Below are 23,484 nucleotides of genomic sequence, written 5' to 3'. Positions count from 1 at the left end.
GAAGGGTGTTTTAAAGAGAGTCAGCTGATCCTCAGTGACAGGGCCAGTTTTGATTGCTTTAGTTTTCAGTCTGTTCCCAAGATGTTTTCAAATAACCTTTGCTTTTTACTTTTAATTTTTGGAATTGTTAATATATGAGGTTCAAAATTTAGAACATAAAAAAGTAGTAAAAAGACTTGCTTCCACTGTAAGGTATTTCCTGCTGAGGAAGAAAGAAGGACATATCCATCAAGTGTGGACTAGCAAAAGCTTTATTCAGAGCGCATCCCAGGTGAGGCTCACTGGTCCGCAAGACAGGGGCCAGGGAAATCGCGCAGTTTCCTTCACCCAGGGGTAATTTATAGTGTCGGTAGGGTGGTGGCGGATTGATATGTCATAGCGAAATTTCCTTGGCTTACAGATTTTTTCAAAATGCTCCTGAGCCATTTCTTTCTTTTTTTTTTTTTACATTTTTTAAAATATTAATTTTAATGCAGTGACATTGATAAATCAGGGTACATATGTTCAGAGAAAACATCTTCAGATTATTATTATTTTTTTTTTTTTGTATTTTTCTGAAGCTGGAAACGGGGAGAGACAGTCAGACAGACTCCGGTATGCGCCCGACCGGGATCCACCTGGCATGCCAACCAGGGGCGACGCTCTGCCCACCAGGGGGCGATGCTCTGCCCCTCGGGGCATTGCTCTGCCACGACCAGAGCCACTCTAGCGCCTGGGGCAGAGGCCAAGGAGCCATCCCCAGCGCCCGGGCCATCTTTGCTCCAATGGAGCCTTGGCTGCGGGAGGGGAAGGGAGAGACAGAGAGGAAGGAGGGGGCTGGGGGTGGAGAAGCAAATGGGTGCTTCTCCTATGTGCCCTGGCCGGGAATCGAACCCGGGTCCCCCGCACGCCAGGCCGACACTACCGCTGAGCCAACCGGCCAGGGCCTCCAGATTATTTTGACATTTGTTTATGTTGCATACCCCTCACCCAAAGTCAAATTGTCTTCTGTCACATTTTATCTGGTTTTCTTTGTGCCCCTCCCCTCCTCCACCCCCTCTCTCCTTCCTCACCCCCCCACCCCCCCCGTTACCATCACATTCTTGTCCATGTCTCTGAGTCTCATTTTTATGTCCCATCTATGTATGGAATCATATAGTTCTTAGTTTTTTCTGATTTACATATTTCACTCAGTATAATGTTATCAAGGTCCATCCATGTTGTTGTAAATGATCCAATGTCATCATTTCTTATGACTGAGTAGTATTCCATAGTATATATGTACCAAAGCTTTTTAATCCACTCGTCCACTGATGGACACTTGGGCTGTTTCCAGATCCTCGCTATTGTGAACAATGCTGCCATAAACTTGGGGGTGCATTTCTTCTTTTCAAACAGTGCTATGGTGTTCTTAGGGTATATTGCTAAAAGTGGGATAGCTGGGTCAAAAGGCAGTTTGAATTTTAATTTTTTGAGGAATCTCCATACTGTTTTCCACAGAGGCTGCACCAGTCTGCATTTCCACCAGCAATGCAGGAGGGTTCCCTTTTCTCCACATCCTCACCAGCACTTATTCTGTGTTGTTTTGTTAGTGAGCACCATTCTGACTGGTGTGAGGTGATATCTCATTGTGATTTTAATTTGCATTTCTCTAATGATTAGTGATGTTGAGCATTTTTTCATATGCCTATTGGCCATCTGGATGTCCTCTTTGGAGAAGTATCTATTCATTTCTTTTGCCCATTTTTTGATTGGATTGTTTGTCTTTCTGGTGTTGAGATTTACAAGTTCTTTATAAATTTTGGTTATTAACCCCTTATCAGACATATATATTGTCAAACATGTTCTCCCATTGTGTAGTTTGTCTTTTTATTCTGTTCTTATTGTCTTTAGCTGTGCAAAAGCTTTTTAGTTTGATATAGTCCCATTTGTTTATCTTGTCTTTTATTTCACTTGCCCGTGGAGATAAATCAGGAAATATGTTGCTGCGAGAGATGTCGGAGAGCTTACTGCCTATGTTTTCTTCTAAGATGCTTAGTTTCACGGCTTACATTTAAGTCTTTTATCCATTTTGAGTTTATTTTTGTGAATGGTGTAAGTTGATGGTCTAGTTTCTTTTTTTTGCAGGTAGCTGTCCAATTTTCCCAACACATTTATTAAAGAGGCTGTCTTTACTCCATTGTATGCTCTTACCTCCTTTGTCAAATATCAGTTGTCCATAGAGCTGTAGGTTTATTTCTGGGTTCTCTGTTCTGTTCCATTGAGCCATTTCTTTTGGTGGTCATGGGTGTGGGTGGTTTTGGCCAAAGTCCCTGGATCTGGTTCCTCATGTGACCTTCCCCCATTAGCAACCGACCTCACATTCCGACCTTTTATGTTAGATAGGGGCGCTGCTATTCGTCTGGCTACTTCTTGCTGGTTAGGGGCGTTGTGGGGAAGGGAGGTTGGAAGGACGTGGCTCTGAGGGAAGGTTGTATATGGTTGTAGGAGCATTTGGTTGACCGTGACTTGAGAAACCTCGCAGATGTGGCCCTGTAAGAATCTAAGAAAAAGAGGAGCAAACATGAGAAATATGCTGATAATTAGAAGAGGACCTAGGAGAGGGGCAACCCAGGTTAGGATGGGTGACTGCTACCAGGAGTTAAGCGGGTTGTAGGAGGAGAGATTCTTGTGTAGTTTCTCTTGCAGATGGTTGAAGACGTTGATGTTTTCTTCCAGCAGGCCAGTCTCATTGATATAGTAACAGCATTGCTCCCTGCTTTAGTTCACTTTGGCAGCAGGTTCCTGGTGGGAGGGACAGGAGCAACAGGAAGATCTGCAGGGCCCAATTTTTTGGTGAGCCAAAGATGGGTGGGGCCCAGTGGTTCTGACTGCCAGCGGTCCTGCATGGGGGCAAGCTTGAGGCGAGAGACATGGTACCAAGGTGTTTTCCCTAGGAACTTGGCTGCAGTAGGAGTAGTCAATATTACCATATGGGGTCCCGTCCACCTGGGCTGTAGGGAGCTGGGCTGGAGCTCCCTCAGAAGAATCCTGTCTCCTGGCTGGAGGGGGATCGTTGGATGTGCTTCATCTGGACCCCCTATGGGAGGAAGGGTCCAGTCTGCATGTTCCCTGAGAAGATGGCGGAGTAAATACAGAAAGAGGAGGTATGTGGCAAGAGGAGGGGGGTTGACAGGTAAGTTGTGATTGATTAGGAATGGTCTACTATAAACCAGCTCAAAGGGGCTGAGTCCAGTGGGGTTTTGTGGGGTTGCTCTGATTCTGGTGAGTGCCAGGGGGAGGAGGTTTGGCCAGGAGAGTCTGGTCTTGATGGAAAGTTTGGTTAGCTGACCCTTCAGGATGCCCTTTCCACCTTACCTGACGATTGAGGGTGATAGGGTATGTGGAGTCTCCAGGTAATGTTGAGAGAGGTGGATTATTTGGGCAGTGAAGGCTGGGCTGTTGTCTGACTGGATGGTAGTCGGCAGTCCTAACTGCGGGATGAAGTTTTCTATGAGAATGGAGGCAACGGTGTCTGCCATTTCTCGAGAGGTAGGAAAGGCTTCTATCCACCCTGAAAAGGTATCAACAAAAGTTAAGAGATAACAGATTTTTTTGTGAGGGGGCATGTGAGTGAAGCCGATTTGCCAATCTTGGCCCAGTAAGTGCCCCCTCAGCTGATGAATAGGGAAGCTGGGGTGGAGTCCCCCTGTTTTGTTGACCTGGATAATGGATGAAAGCCACTATTTCAGGGGAGCAGGCTCCTGCATTGTTGGGGTGAGGGTTTGAGCCTCACCTGTGTTAGTTCTTAAGCCTTCTCCTAATGGCCCGTCTTCGACTGTTGCCTGTCTTAGGTTGTTCCTGCCTTCAGGAATCTTACCTGTCTTTGACTAACCAGCCATCTTAGGGGCCAGAGTTATATGATTGAGAGAGGAGTAATGTCCCTTCTGAAATGCTTAGTTTTATTCATTTATTTATTTTTTTTAGCAGCTGATGATGCTACCTTACAATACATTTCCTTTCTAATTTCTATAGCTGATGTTGACTGTCTCCATATCTTCTTTGATTCTGGCTAACAGAAATTGGTGGAAAGTGTCCAAAATTTTCTTACTTGTTTGGGTGCTAGAATTTCATTTAAGCTAGGCAACCAGAAACATTTTCTTGAGGTGGTCTCGATTGTCTTAAGTGTGGCAGCATAGGTACAGTACAGATTCTAACAGTCCTGTTAGGGCTTGAGGCTTCCCTGATAAAGGGAATTCTGAGTTTTCTAATTCTATAGGTTACTTGGGAAAAAAGGATTTAAATTATTTCCTAATATTTAAACCAAGATTTCAACATCACAGGGCTATGAAATAGCAAATATAAAGGAGAATTAACAAAAGGTTCTTGAAATAATAAATACTTTTCTAACATGGACCAAGGGATCCTTGGTACACAAAGGAAGTCTTTGGATTTGGCAGACTATACAATTTTATATGCCTTATCATTAGTAAAATTTTAGTACAATTTATAATAAGAGGATTGTAAACTACTGTCCTCAATGAACCACTGATTTACTGAGTAAAATAAGGAACAGTAAAAATGCACTCACTATTTCGTAACTACCCAGCTGGCAAAAAAGATGCTAACCCTGTTCTTGGCCCACAGTGCTTTACACTATGAAGTCAATATAAGGGGATTGGTCAGGGTGCCTGGGATTTCAGGTGCCAGAAGGGGGAGCAGGTGCTGGGAGCTCTGTGAGAGGAGCCTGCTTATTTTATTTTATTTTATTTTATTATTTTATTTTTCTGCCATTTTTTGTGCAGCCATTAGCAAAACAATGGCCCCTCCCAAGCAGGAATGCAATTCAATCCATCACCTGCGACCAAGTGCCCTGCTCCAAGCAGCTGCCTATTGCCATTTACCACAACAAAAGTAGCAAACCAAAAAAAATACAAATTTCACAAATTCACCTTCCTAACAGTGGGCTACTCTAGCTCACATGAGGTTTTCAATTTTCTCAGGGACACAGCAATCCTGCAATTCCCTGAGAACCCCCTCTTACAATTCTCCACCATTGTGGCTAAAACAGTGGGTCTCTCCCATGAACCCCATTCCTTCCATGTCAGACAACAACCATGCCACATGAAAGAACTAGAGAAGGGGAGGGGAAACTTGGAGGGGACCCAACACCCGCCTTGGCCCTATCAGTCTTCAAGGTTCAGAACCTTAGAACTTCCCTTGGCTTTTGCCCTCTGGTTTTAAACCAGAAATTTCCAATTTTTGCATGCAAGAACCTAATTCAGGCTTTAAAAACAGACACATTTAGACATTAAACAAAGACTTCACATACAATCATACAAATCAAGAAATTTAAATGAGTGCACTTTATTTATTCCAATTAAAATTACACCAGAGATTTTCCTGACAAACATAGAGAACTTACAAAACAGACAATTTACTATTTTACATTTACACTTGACTTTTAGGCACACAGTTCAACAGATAAAGAAAGCGGTTCCCTGTCAGGGACCCTCAGGTGCTTGCCCAGCTGTGTCCCTTTGGAACTTAGGCTCAGGCACCAGAGATCCTCACTCACACACCAATCACTCAGAGGTTTTAGACAGAAACATTAAAAGCAAAGAATGGGATCTCGACAAACACAAAGGTATTTTTGGAAGTCCGAGATAGGACTGATTAACTCAGTCCCCACTCAAGTCTCCTTCTGAGAGTACAAATAAATGTGTCCCAGAAAAGCCTGAGGCAGGACCCAAAACTCTCCATTGACATCTTGGTCTTGGAGAGCCTATTGCATGGGTAAGACCACATCTGGTCCTCACGCAATAGTTCTAAATTGACTAGAACTATTGACTAGAACAAACGGAAAAGCTAGAATTCAGAACAGACAAAAAGCTAGATTTAAATAAAGTAAAAGAGTTGCTTTACTTACCTTCTTGATTTCTCAGCTGAATTATTGAATTTGGGGACCAGAGGTGTCTGCTGAGTTGTCCGAAACCCATAGGAAAACAGGAGCCCTGGAACGTATCAGGTGGCACCTCTCCTTGAGATTCCAGCAGGGTCAGGCAACCTCCTGGAGAGACCAGCCGATCTGGGTGTCTATTCGGTGACATGGAACACCGGCATCCCGGATGAGTCCCCAAATGTTGTAAAGTAGCATTCTGGGGGTTTGTGTAGAGACACCAGAGCAGGATACAGAAGAAGTTTTAGGAAGAGATTTGGACGGGATGTGCAGTAATGGCACTGTGCAAGGGGAAGGAAAATAAGGAAAAGAGTTCCTCAGGGGGGGTCGGTGAAGGAGGAAAGATCAGGAATGGAGGGTTTAGCTGAGGTTTCTGTGGCTAAAAGGACCTGCACCGTAGAGCAGGAGGCACAGAGATTAGGATGGGAGCGCATATACCAGAAGTCCTGAATGTGAGGGATCTCTGACCATTTCCCAGTTTTCTGGCAATAGTTCTGTAAATCAGTGAGGCTGTTAAAGTCAAAAGTTCCTTTAGGAGGCCACCTGGTTTGATTGTCTAATGGGTACTGTGGCCCAGCCACAGTGGAGAAGATCAGTTTCTTTTTCTTTAGGGAGGGTCAGTGTTTGAGAGATTCCGGATAAGGCACCCCAGGAGTGTTTTTGAGCCAGGTTTAGATTCCTGTGTCCCCGTGGCGGCCCCCAGCCTCGGAGTGATCAGAGATGAGAATTGGTGTCCCGCAACTCGTTCTCTGGCCACCGGACAATCAGGTAGAGTAGAAGTGTCTGGGACATCTCCATGGGTACAAAAGCACTTAGAATGGGTAGGAGGTCCCTGACACAGCTGCGATTATGGACAGGGAGTCTCGGAGGCAGAAAGAACTGAGGGGAGGCTGGAGGCAGGGGACTTACTGCACTATGTGCTGAAGTGGGTGTAAGGTCGGAGGTCCTGTTTTTCCTCAGGAGGAAAGAGGAGAGGAGTGGTCCTCGTGGACTCAAGCTCCTCCCGGGTTTTGGCACCTAATGTAAGGTATTTCCTGACGAGGAAGAAAGGACATAGCCACCAAATGTAGACAAGCAAAAGCTTTATTTAGAGTGCATCCTGGGCGAGGTTCACTGGTCCGCAAGACGGGGGCCAGGGAAGTCACACAGCTTCCCTCGCCCGGGGGTAATTTATTATAGCGTCAGTAGGGTGGTGGCAGGTTGATATGTCGTGATGAAAATTCATTGGCTGACAGATTTTTTTCAAAATGGTCCTGGGCCGTTTCTTTTGGTGGTCATAGGTGTGGTTTTGGCCAAAGTCCCCGGACCTGGTTCTCATGTGACCTTCCCCCATTGCCAGCCAACCTCACACCAACGTTTGGGTTCCTACCCTCATTTTTCCTTTTGACAGGGAACCAGTGTTGCTAGTTTCTTTGTACCTATAGCTTTGGCTAGTACATTTTGATTTTCAAATATGACTTTAAGAGAAAATACCGGAATGAAAATTGTATGTCATCTATTATTAAAACTCGGGCACCTGACTGTACATTTAAGAAATGGTTAAAATGGTAAATTTTGTTATATATATATTGCTCAGAAAAATAAGGGGATATTTCAAATTGAATATGAATGATAATAAAAAGCATTTGATTTTTTTTATTAAACAAGAACATCAGAAAAGGAAACAAGTCAAAGAAAGTTGTTTGATTATGCAAATAGATGCAAATTCAATTATTGTGATTGAGTAGCAAGTGACATATTGGTGGGGATGAACAGGAGCATGTTAAACTGGACAAGGATGCCAGACATTGACTGTTCAGTAGGGTGTATGGTCACCCAAGACTGCCAAAACACACTGACAGTGATGGGGCAGGACAGGATCAGACTGTCCAGCAGTTCTTGTGGGATTCTCTGCCACTCTTGCTCCAGGGCAACCTCCAGGTCAAGAAGTGTGGTGGGAGGCATTGGATGGTTTGCCAGACGTCTTCCCAGTGCATCCCAAGCATGTTCAATGGGATTCAGGTCTGAAGAACGTGAAGGCCAGTCCATCCGTTTGATTACTGCCTCTGAAGCATGTTGATGAGATGCGCACAGTGGGGACTTGCATTATTGTCCATGAAAAGGAAGTTGTTTCTAACTGCTCCAGCATAGGGTTCCACTGTAGGGTGCAGGGCCTTATCTCGATATCTGACAGTAGTCAGAGATCCGTTTCTGATGACGTGAAAGTTGGTACAACCACCACTGCTGATGCCAGCCCTCACCATGATTCCACCACCACCGAAGGAGTCCCTTTCTCACATGAAATGTGGCTTTTCCCATGTTCCTCGTTCACACCAGATCAGGGCAGGATGATTGTCAGGCTGCAGACTGAACCGTGACTCATCAGAGAACAGTTGACCACTCATCATAGGTCTAACGACGATGTTCATCAAACCACCTTCTACAGGTTCTGTGGTGTTCAGCAGATAATGGAATGCATACCATTGATCGCCAGGCATGCAGTCCAACACGATGGAGCCGATTTCGTACTGTCTGGGTGCATATCTATTATTAAGTGGCAGCAAGAAACTGTCCCCAGAGCTCTGTTGCATTGCTGCACCTATTCCTTCTTGCCAATAAGGTCAAGTAGCAGTCTCTTGCCGTTGTGACGGATGAGTGACCCTGCCCTTGTCTTCTTTGTACTGTGCCAGTCTCTTGAAAGTGATTCCACAGTCTGCTAATCATGCTTTGGGATGTTCCGGGTGCTGTTGTCACTGTCCTCTGTGTTTGACCAGCTTCAAGACATCCCATGGCTCTCCAGACTTCGCATTCAGGCAAATCATGTTGCAAGGGCATTGCGAGGGCTGGGAAATTGTAAGATGTGCACTTTAAAGATCAGGGACTGTGCAGATACTCCAGTACTTTCAGCCTTTTGTACAGTGCATTTTCACCAATGAAATAAAAGTTGGTTTTGCATATCTCATTTGCATAATCAAACAACTTTGATTTGTCCTTTGCTTTCCTGATGTTGCTTAATAAAAAAATCAAATGCTTATTCATTTTGAAAATATCCCCTAATTTTTGTGAGCAGTGTATTTGCTATTTGCTACAATGAAAAAATACTCTAAGAAAAAGAGGTGTCAAAATTACATATTCATGTAGTAATAAGGAAACACTTTTACATCTGATTAGAATGGTGAGATTGTAATTTTTTTCATTTGTGTTATAATGTTGCTTATTCAGTACATGATAATTTTACAGGGCAAAGTAAACCATTCGAGGTTCTGTTAGCTTGGGCTGTGAGGTGTGCTGCCATCTCCCACGATCCCTCTCTCCCTCTTGTTTCAAGAGAGAACACATGATGAGCTGTTACTGGGAACAGCCCAGGCCTTTGGCCCCACGCCATGACCCCAGCAGGCCCTATGCAGAACAGTACCGCATAGATGCCCAGCAGTTTACACACCTGTTTCAGCTTGTCTCGCCATGGACCTGTGGAGTTCACACAAAGATCCTTGCTGAAAGGACGTTCAGGCTTCTGGATGACAACATGGACCATCTAATCGAATTCAAAGCATTTGTGAGCTGTCTTGGTATGACTGTTTATTGCAGTGGGTTGATCTGGGATGCAAGTTATGAATACAATACAAAGTGGATTATGTAGCAGTTAGATCCAGATGATGAAATGTACTAGTGATTGGCCTGACATGAGTTTGTGATTTTAAAAATCACTCTGAAGACTCCTCATGTGACTGTTTTTATGCTTCCTTAAGGGGCGGGGGCTTAGGCTCTTGGCATACAAGGTCGTTGACCTTGTTCTCCTTGGTGCCCAGGGTGTGGTGGTGGCTTGTTAGAAACCAAGTTCTTAACACTTACAAAATTAAAATCTTTCAAAAGGTATGAGGCCATACAAAATTCATTAAGTTATCTTGTAGCTCAGTGGACACCATCACTACCTATTGTCATGTTTTCATTGCAAATGCAGTATGTCTGGGAGTAGGGAAAGGAAGTGTTGGGTCAACCAGTGTTGACCTTACTAAGTTCTCTTTCCAGTGACTTTGTCATGTAAAGTATACTTTAACCATTTTCATTGACTCTCTTTCTCTTTCTGGCAGATATTATGTATCATGGAGAAATGAATGAGAAAATTAAACTGTTATATAGGCTTCATATTCCTCCAGGTAAGAAATTCTGAGTAAAAAATTAGGCACTGGCCCTGGCTGAGTGGCTTAGTGGATAGTGTTGTCCTGGTACACCAAACGCTGAGGGTCAGGGCACATACAAGAAGTAATCATTGAGCACACAACTAAATGGAACTAAGTGAAACAATAAGTTGATGCTTCTTTCTCTCTGCTTCTCTCTCCCCCTAACTCCCTCTTCTCTGTTTCTCTCCCCCTCCCCCTCTCTCCTTCAAATCATTGGACCCTAGGGTACAGTCCTTGCTGTGTTTTCTGTGTGCCAGGACTGGAGAGGTTGGGAAGTACTGCTGTTTGGTTGGCCTTTCTAGTTCCTTATCACTGTTTATACTTTAACTGCCTACTTCCTGAACACTCACCCACTGCTTGAAATAATTTTTCCTCTCTATGCTCCTATGGCATTTGTGTGAATTGGTTCTTCTGTTAGAGCACTTTGTTAGAGTAACCTGCATACATGTTTCTTCTGTTTGATACAGCCAGCTCTAGTGAGGGTAGGGAACCCCATATCCTGTTGACATCTCAGTGGCTATTATCTAGGAAACGTATTTCCATCATGACTGCCCCAAGTACCATCCAGTGTTTTTAATTTCCCTACTATTCAGTTTCTGAGCGGCTTCTCATACATGCTGTGTAGAATTTGTTTTGGGCAAAGTTAGGGAAGAGAATCACTTAATATCTATTATAAAAACAAAACAAAACAAAAAAGCAAACCTACCTTTCAAGGAAAGAGCGTAGCTTACTCAAGACTTTGGTGACATCTTGTGGATATTTGTGCAATCACAACTGAGTTGTGTCTGATTTATTCTTAGTGAATGTCTTACTAGTAAACTTCAACCGGTTTAAAACTTGATTAATTAACTTTTTATGTTGACATGGTTTCAAGTCAATATAACACCCTCTACACCGTCTGCATCATGCCCCAAGTAAAGTCTCTTTCCATTTCCATTTCACCCTTTTTCTCCCTTCCCACCTCCATAAGCTTCAACTTTTAAAATGAGAATACATCTTAATCCCCTTTATAAGTTGAATAATTCAAAGCATAAAATCCAATAACTTGTAGTATTTTTAGTTATGTAACTAACCATCATCACAATTTTAGGACATTTTCATTATTCCAAAGAGAAAGCCCATGCCTTTTAGCATTGTCCCCAATCCAGCCATTTCCTCCCGTTTCCTGTTTGTAGATTTGTTTCCTCTTGATACTTGTATAAAGGGAATCATGGAATACATGTGTTCTTTCTTGTCTGGTTGCTTTCACTGTTGTAGCATGTATCAGTGCTTTGTTCCTTGTTATGGCTAAACTTGATACTCCAGTTGGTGTGCATGTCATAATTTATGTTCATCAGCTGAGGAATAGTTGGGGTTTGTTTCCACTTCTTGGCTTTTCACAAGGCTGCTGCAAATACTGGTGTACAAGTTTTTGAGTTGACACACCTTCATTTCCCTAGTGGAATTTCTGGGCTGGATAGTAATTTAACTTTTTGAGGAACTGCCAGACTGTTTTCCAAAATGGCTGTAATGTTTTAAATTTCCACCACCTGTACATTAGGGTTCCAATATAATAGTATTTTTGTGAATTTCAACTCATAATTAAATGCTTTGAATTCAGTAAAGCTTTTTTCAATTTTTGTTAGAAATTATGTAGTATAGCAGTGTTTGCTCTATTATAGAAAGATAACGAAGTTTAAAAGTTACCTATTATCCTATCCAAAGATTTGGTGTTTATAAAAATTTTTGTGTAGTATATACATATTTTTAAACTTACATATATTTAAACAAAATGGATTTTATTACATATATTTTTCTAGGCCAGTATTGGCCTGGTCCTATCAATTGGTTTATCTTTAATTACAACAGTATCTACATACATCCAGGAAAAGATGCTTCTTTACGCTTGTGTATCCAGACATTGCTTGGTGTAGTGTACACCTGGGTTCATACACCCACCCTACTAAGGATGCAGCCCACAGGTTGCGGGGCTGCTGGCTTAGCCTTGTTTTTCTTACCTAAAATGCTTTGGTTTTGGTTAAGATAAAATTGTTCAATTTCATCTTTTTTTAAAGCATTCACTGAAAATGACCAAGACAGCCAATCACCACTGAAGAATCCTCTGTTGTCGACATCAAGACCCCTAGTTTTTGGTAAATCAAATGGCATGTACCTGGTTACCTCCTGTCAAGAGCAAGACTGCGGCTCTTAGACGTATCTACTCCCTGCCTGAGACTTAGCAGAGCCAGAACTTGCAGTCACAGTGTACCTACCGGGTGACTGTCCTGTAACCCTATCATGCTTATTCCTTTTGCTTCATGTTTCAGGGGTCCTCTTGTAGTCTCCCAGCTGTGTGCCCCATTTGTGGTCAGTTGTAATGCAAACTGTCCCTCCCATATCATGTGTTCCTCATTGCCTCACTATCCCCTTCCATGTATGTGGCTTTTACTGATTTAGACTGAAGTATGTATTGTGTTTCCTTTGTCTTAGGGGATGCAACTGATTATCAGAAACAACTAAAGCAGATGATTAAGGATTTAGCCAAAGAAAAAAATAAAACTGAGGCTGAGTTGCCCCAAATGAGCCAGGTATGGACTTTATTTTGTGTAAAGAATGAACTACTTTGCCAAATGCTTTGTTCAGAAGTCAGCTTGAAAGTGAAGCTGGGCCCCTTTACCTCCAAAGCTATAATCAAAGGACCTTGTCACTTCTGGGAACTAAACATTATATAATGAGAAATACTTAAAAAGAGATCCATTGAGATAGTCAAAGCATCTTAAAACAGGAGGCTGCTTCATGTCTCTGAAGCGCTTTTCTATTATATTCATTTACCTACGTTGTGATGAAGAATTTATTCCCTAGTAGGGGGCATAAACATATAGGGGGCACTGTCAATACAGCTCTCTTCCCTTAAAAATCAGTCTACTTCTAGTTGCCTAAAAATCATTGATTATATATAATAATAAGACTATTTACAAGTCTCCAAAACCTGTGTCATCTCCAGAAGAGGTGTCTGTGCCATAGGGTGGTGGTAGGTTAATTTATTTTTATTTGAAAATGGTTCCTCCCAGTGTTTGGGAAAAGCAGACTTCAAGCTGAAAAGAATCCTTCATTCTAGGATCCAAATCTTTTTGGTGCTAACACATACCCATCTTTTGGGATTCATTATCTCAAATTTGAGAAGTATTGCTGTACTCTGTAGGGGAAGTTCCTTTCAAATTTTCCCTTTACTCCTTGGATAGTTAAATCTCAATATTGCAGGTCAGTTTATACCTCAATTAAAAAAATAATTTAAATCTCATCACCCAGCTGTCAGCATTACCATTCTGATACAATGTATGGGCTGCTTCAAAACCTGGCTTTAGTTTATGTTAAAATAATCATGGATTTCTCCTAAATCATTCCGCTTCAGTCCACTGCCCTTATTTTACACCCTTTTTGTTGTTGCACGGTCTTCCCACCAGATGAGCAGACCTTATTTTAGTCATAATATTGAAGCTGCTTCCAAATTTTTCCTTTTTTTAAATTCAGTGAGAGGCAGAGAGGTAGACAGACTCTGGCCATGCATCCGGACCAGGATCCACTGGGCAAGCCCACTGGGGGGGATGGCTGCTCTGCCCATCTGGGGTGTTACTGTTGCTTAGCAACTGAGCTCTTCTTAGTGCCTGAGGCGGAGGCCATGGAGCCATCCTCAGTACCTGGGGCCAACTTACTCCAACTGAGCCATGGCTGCAGGAGAGGGAGGGAGAAAGAGAAAAGTGAAGGGGAGGGGTGGAGAAACAGATGCGTGCTTCTCCTGTGTGTCCTGACCAGGAATCAAACCTGGGACATCCACATACCAGGTTGATGCTCTACCACTGAACAAACTGGCCAGGGTTTTTAAAAATATTTTCTGCTATTACAAACCTTAGCTTTTGTATGCATTGATTGCTCTAAATGACTTGCTGGGTTAAAGATATGCACATATTTCTTAGTAGTTACTGTATAGACCAGTGGTAGTCAACCTGATCCCTACCGCCCATTAGTGGGCGTTCCAGCTTTCATGGTGGGTGGTAGCGGAGCAACCAAAGTATAAATAAAAAGATTTAACTACAGTAAGTTGTTTTATCAAGATTTACTCTGCCAAACTTAGCAAAAATCCGACATAAAGTACTTGGTAAGTAATTATTATTATATGCTTTAACTTGCTGTAACTCTGCTTTATAAATTTTATAAAGTAAAGTTACTTCCCTACTTTATAAATCACCATTACTGTGCAACCGGTGGGTGGTTAGAAAATTTTACTAACAGGAGATACAAAAGTGGGTGGTAGGTATAAAAAGGTTGACTACCCCTGGTATAGACAAACAGCACACTTCTAAGTGTGCTGAAATTCCCTGGAATCAAAGGCCAGAGACTACCTTGTCTTTTTTTCTGTGACAGAGACAGAGAGAGGGACAGATAGGAACAGACAGATTGAAAGGGAGAAGGATGAGAAGTATCAATTCTTTGTTGCAGCACTTTAGTTGTTTTCTCATATGTGCACTGACCGGGGGGCTACAGCAGAGCGAGTGACCCCTTGCTCAAAACAGATGAGCCCGCACTCAGGCTGGTAACCTCGGGGTTTTGAACCTGGGTCCTCTGCATACCAGTCAGACACTCTATCCACTGCACCACTGCCTGGTCAGGCTACCTTTTCTTATATTCTGCCTCAAAAAGTATTAAGTAGTTTTCTCTAAGTACTAAGTTAAAAAGAAAAAGCATACTTCCATTCCGGTTATGCTGCCATATATATAAAATAAGATTTTCTTTTGTTACAGAGAGAATTTATCCAGTTTTGTAAAACTTTGTTCAGTATGTTCCACGAAGACCCAGAAGAAAACAATCTGTATCAAGCCATTGCCACAGTCACCACTCTGCTGTTGCAGATTGGAGAGGTGGGGCAGCAGAGCAGTAGCTCTGGGAGCTGCTCCCAGGAAGGTGAGGGGGAGCTGCTGGCTTCAGCTCCTTCTCCAGAGCAGGACTCTGTGTTTGTGGACAATGACACAGGAATAATTTCCCAGGACTCCCAGGCATTTCCTGAAGAGGCAGAAGGGGACTGGACCGTCTCCCTTGAACATATTTTAGCCTCACTTCTGACTGAACAGTCATTAGTAAACTTTTTTGAAAAACCACTGGACATTAAATCCAGACTTGAAAATGCCAAGATCAATCAGTACAGTCTCAAAACTTTTGAAATGAGCAGCCAATCACAGCCTGAACTCAGGCAAAAGAGCAATCTGCTGAAGAGTTGAGTCTGCCATAGTAAAGCCAGGACCACAGTTTCATGGGTTGTCAGCCCATACATCCATATTTCAGGCTGATTCATCCTGAGTATGCTCCACAAATTGAGTATCTGGTAAGCAACCTGACCACCCCAGTTGTGGCCAGAGAAACCTAAAACAGTAATATTTATTCATTAAGAGAATTACCAGTTTCACTTCCATCAGATTTGCTGGAACAGGTACTTCTACTGTGATTTTTTTTCTTAGAACACCAGAGTCCTACGTATCATGCTAATCCAGAGACAAGATGCTCGAGCTCTCACTTTTCACAAGGGTAATGGGAGGTCCAGAATCAAGTTCCCTTTCAAGGTCTAAGAGCCAATGTCTATGCAGTTGCATTGGGCCCGGTTTTGGGGGGGGGGGGGCACAAGTTTTGTTTCAATGCTGGTAATTGAAACCATTTTAATATATTTGATTGTATTCACTTTTGCCCTTACAAAAATGTATACAAACTATGCTTTTCAATGTTGGCCTCCCAATTTTTTAATAAAGAATTTTTTGTATTGCCTTTGGCCTTGATTATACCTTACACTGAGTGTCTATGGTCTGGACTGTGCCAGTGCACAGTTAAACTGGAGATGTCCCCTCCCCCTCAAGTTGTGTTTTTAGTGACTAGTCCTCAATGTTAGTAGCTGTGCACTACCACCACCAACAGGGCTTCAGAAGTGACCTCTTATAGTGGTGTTAAATAGTAAGGTAATATAATCCCCTTAACTCTGTGCTTTCATGCTGAATTTAGCAGGTTTTGGATTGTATAAGCTTTACCTCTGAGCTATAGCTCCACTAAAGTGGGACTAAAAAATACCTCATGGGGCCATTACAAATGAGGTAATGTTAACTCTCTATATATTTCATCAAAACTAAGACACTATCAGTTGCATCATTTTAGTTTGTTAAAAATTAAAAGAAGCCCTGGCCGGTTGGCTCAGCGGTAGAGCGTCGGCCTAGCGCGCGGAGGACCCGGGTTCGATTCCCGGCCAGGGCACACAGAAGCGCCCATTTGCTTCTCCACCCCTCCGCCGCGCCTTCCTCTCTGTCTCTCTCTTCCCCTCCCGCAGCCAAGGCTCCATTGGAGCAAAGATGGCCCGGGCGCTGGGGATAGCTCTGTGGCCTCTGCCTCAGGCGCTAGAGTGGCTCTGGTCGCAACATGGTGATGCCCAGGATGGGCAGAGCATTGCCCCCTGGTGGGCGTGCCGGGTGGATCCCGGTCGGGCGCATGCGGGAGTCTGTCTGACTGTCTCTCCCTGTTTCCAGCTTCAGAAAAATGAAAAAAAAAAAAAAAAAAAAAAAAAAAAATAGGCCAATGGCAACTGCAGTCTATATTCTAGTTTCTGGAAAATATATCTTAGAATCAACAAAACATGCATGTAAAAGCACTAACATTACACTTCCAATGTCCCCACTACCTCGATACTTGTTCTGAAGTCAGGCCACACTTCAAAAATCACTTTTAAAAACCTGCTTAAGCCTTGTCCAAATATTCAGAAACTTCCGGGGCTTGAGGAAGGGATAAGGAAAAACTTTCCCAATGATTCTTAACATACACAAACAAGTCACATTGCTACTAAAAATGGAAAAGCAAACCTCCAAGGCAGTTTTATCACTTTATTTGACAATTAATTCTCATCCACATTAACTGTCTGTAGATCTGCAAAAGAAGAGACAGGCAGTCATATCCACACATTACATTATCCTTCTGATCTGTTAAGACAGCTCTGTGGAATGGGGTAAAACTTACTTTTGAAAGTGGTTACAGGTACATAGGTGACTAATGTATAGAGCTTGTTTGGCGAATCTTCATCCTCATTACGTTTTCTGGACAAGCGCACCCGGATCCGGTATGGGACATTCCTTTAAAAAGAAAGGACTGGTAAACTCAGTGCCCTACCTTATGCCTATAGTCCTCTTATCTCACTCAACCTCCGCAGCATCAGTGGGTCGTACTTTCTCCTTTTATTGGTCTGAGGATGTCATGTCCTGAAACTTGGGACTACTCTTGGCCTCTATGGCACCACTCCTGCCTTATCTACAAGAGGTCATCACTATGGGTAGCTCCCTTAACAGACACATTTCTACTGCAACACTCAGTGCTGGCCCACTGCAAGACTGGATCTCAGGTCCTTCTCTGCCACCCTATCCAACCTCAGCGTTGAAATACTAGCTAGATACCACATGCTGCCCCACTCCACTCTCTCATGATCGCTTAGCCCATACCTGTGCCACTGCCCTTAGCTGGTCCCATGTCCAGTCCAGCACCTTCCACTGTTCCTCACAGCAAACACCACTCTCCTGCTTACAAGCAGGGCTCTTTGTTGTGGGGGCTACCTTGTGCATTCTAGGATGTTGTTTACCACAATTTTGGCCTGTAGTCACTCTCCACAGTGACAACCAAACATGCCTGGGGAGGATAGGTAAAACTGCCTGTGGTTTCTAGAGATAAATCCAAACTCTTCACCATGACCTACAAGATCCCACGTGATCTGCTCTCTGCCTAACTCTTCATCACCATCCACTGTTCTTCCAGTCACTTGTTTGACTCCACTTTCATCAGCCAGTTCCCAGCACCCATCACATCCTCTGTGCAGCACTCCTGCCTGACCCTTAAACTGCCAGCTCCTTCACCACTTGGGTCTCATAGCAAACACCAGGTCAAAGGGCTTCTCTGCAGATGTCACCACACCCTTGGAGTTACTGTCATACTTTTTTTAAAGACTTCTATATGCATTAGCTAATCACTGAATTTACATAAACAGTGCAGAGTGAGCTGGTTAAGCTGGTGTAATTTTAAAGGTTCATCTTATAACACAGATAAACTTTAGTACCTTATTCCTTTGGCCCAGACAGCTTTGTTGAGCCTGGTGTCAATGCGCACATCTGGCGTTCCCATCTCCTTCATGGCAAATTTCCGAATCTCTTTGAGCGCACGAGGAGCACGCTTCTTAAAACCCCTTAGATTCAAATACAGGTAAATAAATGAATTAAAGGAGTATAAAATCAAACGAAATACCTACTATGTTCTATTTTCATACAAGAAGTCTAAACCAAACTTTTAACAAGGCAGGACCAATCCTCTTTTCCACGAGCATTTTAATGCCCAGCAACTAGTACACTTGGGAGAAAGACACACAATCCACTTTCAATGATGTAGGATACAGCTCTGCATATGATCCTTAAGTACTGTTAATAAACTTTAACTAAATACTAGTTGTCAAAAATATAATCAAAGACTGATATTAGAATACGCCTGAACAAAAAGCCTACAACACTACACTATATAAATACAGTAAGCACCCCCAGGTCAAAATATAACTAGATTTGTCTCATCTTAAGACATGGCATGTTTTTGGAGACCATTCAATACTAATTTAGAAGTGCATTAACTTGGTCTGTGAGTAGAACAGAGGCGTGCAATGCAGAGTCACAAAGCACAAAGATAACACCTAATTCTAGGGAGTTCTTGGTATGTGTCAGACACTGTCAGTAATTCCTGTGAGCTAAATACCATTAATGTGCTGTTCAGATAAGGATGCATAAAGCCATTTGAATTTCATGCTTTCACTTAAAAATGTGATAAAAACAAAACTTTACTACAGGTAGAAATGGTCAAACATTTGCATAAGTGAAGGCCATAACAAGTGGGGCAGAGTGAGCAGTTCTTAGTCAAGAGCTAAAGAGGTGTCCCAAACACCCCAAAATGTACATGTTAAAAAGGGCTCTGTCAATGATTCACCTCTGTAACCCAATCCACAGTGCCTGGCACATAATAGATGCTTTATACTTGTCAGATAAGGCAAACTTTATGGACTCCGATGAAAGTAACAAATGGAGCCTGCTAGAGTGACTTAATTCTGCTCAAAAACATCCCAAGACCCACAAAAGACCTGACACTCCACCCACCCCACATATCTTCCCTGCTCCCTGTTCTACTCTCACCAACCTCCTGGTTATTTCTAGCAAGTAAGCAGGCTCATGTCATTCCTTTGAAAACCTTACATCTAGAAATAAAAGGTGCTAGAAATAACATCAATGGGTATAAGAAAATTCCCCCCCTTCAGATTATGGAGGCAACACTCCCATAGTACACCAGATGGTGTAAAGACAGAAAAAAATAAACCAGGGAAGAGATAAGGAGCATTAGGGAAGCAGATTGCTGGTTTGAATAAAATGGCCAAGGAGATAAGAGAGTTAAGAACTGATGATGAGCCTAACCTGGCGATGGCGCAGTGAATAGAGCATTGGACTGGGATGAGGAGGGCCCAGGCTTGAAACCCCCAAGGTTGCCGGCTTGAGCACGGGTCACTTGGTCTGCTGTAACCGCCCCCCCCCCCCCCCCGTCAAGGCACATATGAGAAAGCAATCAATGAACAACTAAGGTGCCACAACGAAGAAATGATGCGTCTCATCTCTCTCCCTTCCTGTCTCTGTTCCTATCTGTCCCTCTCTCTGTCACACACACACAACTGAAAATGAGGGCAGCCATTTTGGTATGTGTGAAAAAGCATTCAAGCAAGGGGTGTGTGAGTAAAAATAAAACCAAATAGCTACCCGGAATTGGATACATACCTAGTATGATTAAGAAAATAAGTGGCTGGTTCACGTGGGTTCATAGAAAGTACTTTGGATTCTGATCTGAGTAAGATGGGGGTCCAATGGAGAATTTGAGGATCAAGTGCTTGGAGCTGCACACTAACCAATCTTTTTCCTTTTTAGCACACATATGCATGTGAGAGACAAAAACAAGGGAGAAGCATCAACTCACAGTTGCAGCACTTTAGTTGTTCATTGATTGCTTCTCTTAAGTGCCTTGACTGGGGGTGGGAGGCTCCAGCTGAGTCAGTGACTCCTTGGCTCAAGTTAGCAACCATGGAGTCAAGTCAATTATCCTGCACTCAAGCTGGCCACCTCGGGTTTTCGAACTTGGGACCTCAGCAGTCCAGGTCACTGCTCTACCACTGCATCACCACCTGTCAGGCAAACTAACCATTCAAACGAGAAAGCCTGGCGAAGGGACCATTACAGTGGGTTAGACTGAAAGGCAGAGCCAACAAGATACATCCACTTGCCAATAACTGAGATAGAGAAGGCCACAAGAAAAACAGGAAGGTTAGGGTTGAAGATGGACACCAGGAGTTTTCTTTGGGGCCATATAAAGTATGAAATGTCTACTTAAACACCTAGAAAAGAGGAACTGAATCCTGGGACTCCCCAACATTAAGAGAATGGGTTGTGAGGAGGAACCAATGAAGAAGACTAAGAAGGAGCAGCGAGACAGAAAAAATACAGCACTGTGAAATCTTTGAAAGTAATACAAATAAAGCATTTATTTCTACAAAAAAAATGAATTGTCGATTGCAGCCATTCAAGAAGGAATGAAAAGGATCAGAGTTTAGTACCATGTAGGTCCCCATGTACGGCTTTTGTAACAACACAAAATGCCTGAAAACTTGCCCACCTTTAACGGCCCACATACTTTTCAAATGTCCTATTACTGGCATGGCTTTTACAACTCCCCTTTTACCGTTATTTTTCACTCTGCACATTTTTTTTTTTAAAATTTTTATTTATTCATTTTAGAGAGGAGAGAGAGAGAGAGACAGAGAGAGAGGAGAGAGAGACAGGGGGGAGGAGCTGGAAGCATCAACTCCCATATGTGCCTTGACCAGGCAAGCCCAGGGTTTCGAACCGGCGACCTCAGCATTTCCAGGTCGACGCTTTATCCACTGCGCCACCACAGGTCAGGCTCACTCTGCACATTTTACTGTTTCATATCTAATACTTGTCTAACTTCCCATATGTAAACTAGGACGGTTGGATCTTTTGGTTCTCTGCTAAATACGCAGAGCCCGACATGGCCTAATATGCAAGAGCTTGACGTGAATGAAGTCCAAAATGAATAAAGGCATGCCCCAAAAGGGTGGCAGGAAGGGAGTGTGGTTACTCAGAAAAGCAGTAATGCACAAAAAGGCACTGGATTTTTGACCCAGAAGCCCTCTCCGAGACCCCCTCCCCAGGCCCCAAATGACAATGCACACGATACCCTCTGGCTCACACATGACCAACCTCTGGCTGGGAATGCAGTGCTGAACAGCTAGGCCCAATGTGGACAACACTGCACATTTGAATCATTTGGAAAATGAGTTGTCCCCAGGATAGACTACCCAGTCAAGTGCAAGAAATTTTGCTCCAGACTGGTGCCTGAATAGACTATTTTGCCCTACAACGCTTGCTATTAAAAACACTCCAGCCTGACCACGCAATGGCACAGTGGATAAAGCACTGGACTGGGATGTGAAGGACCCAGGTTTGAAACTCTTGAAGTCGTCGGCTTGAGTATGGGTTCAGTTGGATTGAGCAAGGCTCACCAGCTTGAGTGCGGGGTCGCTGGCTTGAGCAAGAGGTCACTCACTCTGCTGTAGCCCCCCAGTCAAGGCCCATATGAGAAAGCAATCAATGAACTAAGGTGCCACAACGAAGAAATGATGCTTCTCATCTCTCTCCCTTCAGTCTGTCCTTGTCCCTCTGTCACCAAAAAAACAAAAACAAAAACCCCAGGAAAAAAAGAACATTCAAAATTACTCCCATTTTCATACATCAAACCCATAATTCATGTATCCTCATTACAAATTTAGCCCCATTAACTCCATCAATACACCCTTTTCCTGTCTCTAGCAGTTTCACTTCTGATATTACAACTCAACCAATAGAACGTTATCTACAGTACTTCCCTATGTACAAGACGCACTTTTCAAAAAAAGTTTGGGGTCTAAAAGTGGGTGTGTCTTATACAGTGGTTGTAAATTTTTTTTACTTGCATTTCCCACTTTTTTGTGATTTTTGCGCTCATTGTTGAAGACAAGGATTCGTCACCAGACACAGATGAGGACAAGCTAATGGATGGGAGTTTTCACAGTGATGAGAAATTATATATATTTTATGATGAATTAAACTTGAGTTAACCTTATGTAATACTTTTTTTCTTTCAAATTTCGAGCCCCCAAATTAAGGTGCGTCTTATACATGGAGAAATACGGTTCTGTGGGTCAGAGAACTAATATAACTCCATCGAGGTGTTCACATTCTGGCACGGAAAAGGACTGTTTTGGTTAACTGGTTGAGTCTAAGACATCCAGCTTCGCTTTCCCTCGCATACACACCGTTCACCCTGTCGCCTGCCCAAGTCCATTTACTTTCATTCCAAGCACTGGGTGGAATGGCTTTATCCTCCTTTCTCCAGTCGGCTCTCCCAGAAACCTTAATATTCCACCTTACGATTCCAATCATTAACTTCCGAGCATTACACTTATACCCTATAACGGCAAACATGGTCCACGGAATACAGACCAGAGCTTTGAAAGACGTGCAAATGCTGCAGCCCCAGCTTTCAATCCCCGACGGACCTCAGGGATAACCAGACCGGAGTCCCAAGGCCCCACCAGCATACTCACACGCCGTGGATGCGCTTGTGGATGTTGATGGTGTATTCTCTGGTCACTACCTCGTTGATGGCAGAACGGCCCTTTTTCTTTTCGCCACCCTTCTTTGCGGGAGCCATCTAAACCCAGGCGACAAGGAGGCTCTGAGCAGAGGGGCCATGCACAAGCCTAACCTTCCCTCCCGCACGGCCTCACGGGGCCGCCCGTCCCACCGCTCCAGTATCCGCGCCCCTCAGGTGCCCCCATCCCGGAAACGCCAGGGCCTGGAGCCCCTAAGCCATTTTCCCTCCCAGGCTACGCGAGCTCTTAAGCGCAAGGCATATTCCCGTTTCTTGGGATGCGGAGTCTCTGCTAAGCTCAGGAAAAGCGCCGCTATCCCAGTCAGTGCAATCGCAGGCGAGGATGGAGACAGATTCCTGAGACCAAGACCCACGGCCCATACTCACTTTGTCGGGGCCAAGTTGGAAAGAAGGAAGCGCGAGGTATTCTGGGAGAGAGAAAACAGTATTACACAACTTCCGGGTCGCCTGGAGGCGGGTGGCGCGAGAGGCGCGACTGTGGCGTCATTGGCGTGCGTTCCTAGAGTAAAGCGAGTCGCTGGATGGGCTTCGTGGACGCAGCGCCGGGAGGCCACTGAGCTGCGTCGGCTGCGCTCGAGTGTCGCGCTCTGCGCGTTGAGTTTCTGCAGCTAC

At 43.6% G+C, this 23,484-nt stretch overlaps 2 protein-coding genes across 4 annotated transcripts in view; one reads left to right on the top strand and one right to left on the bottom strand.

The window, feature by feature from the left end:
• TBC1D8 (TBC1 domain family member 8) overlaps positions 1 to 16,418 on the top strand; it is a 166,374-nt gene extending 149,956 nt beyond the window's left edge. Inside the window, exons 16-20 of one of the 3 annotated variants that reach the window (XM_066268227.1) lie at positions 9,225 to 9,465; positions 9,988 to 10,053; positions 12,132 to 12,221; positions 12,547 to 12,644; positions 14,856 to 16,418. In XM_066268227.1, the coding sequence (XP_066124324.1) occupies positions 9,225 to 9,465; positions 9,988 to 10,053; positions 12,132 to 12,221; positions 12,547 to 12,644; positions 14,856 to 15,329 (969 nt within the window). In that variant the 3' untranslated portion in view covers positions 15,330 to 16,418. The other 2 variants (XM_066268228.1, XM_066268229.1) reach the window with 2 other exon arrangements.
• A 526-nt stretch (positions 16,419 to 16,944) lies between these two features.
• Positions 16,945 to 23,346, bottom strand: RPL31 (ribosomal protein L31). The gene is made up of 5 exons (XM_066268234.1): positions 23,239 to 23,346; positions 22,805 to 22,911; positions 18,182 to 18,307; positions 17,098 to 17,210; positions 16,945 to 17,007 (listed from the first exon to the last, which is right to left on the bottom strand). The coding sequence occupies exons 2-5, from the start codon at positions 22,909 to 22,911 to the stop codon at positions 16,976 to 16,978; spliced, it is 378 nt and encodes a 125-aa protein (XP_066124331.1). The 5' UTR covers positions 23,239 to 23,346; the 3' UTR covers positions 16,945 to 16,975.
• Between the last annotated feature and the right edge of the window lie 138 nt (positions 23,347 to 23,484).

This window comes from Saccopteryx bilineata, chromosome 3 (genome assembly GCF_036850765.1).
Source record: "Saccopteryx bilineata isolate mSacBil1 chromosome 3, mSacBil1_pri_phased_curated, whole genome shotgun sequence".
Classification (NCBI taxonomy): domain Eukaryota; kingdom Metazoa; phylum Chordata; class Mammalia; order Chiroptera; family Emballonuridae; genus Saccopteryx; species Saccopteryx bilineata.
This window is presented reverse-complemented; position numbering and strand designations above follow the sequence as displayed.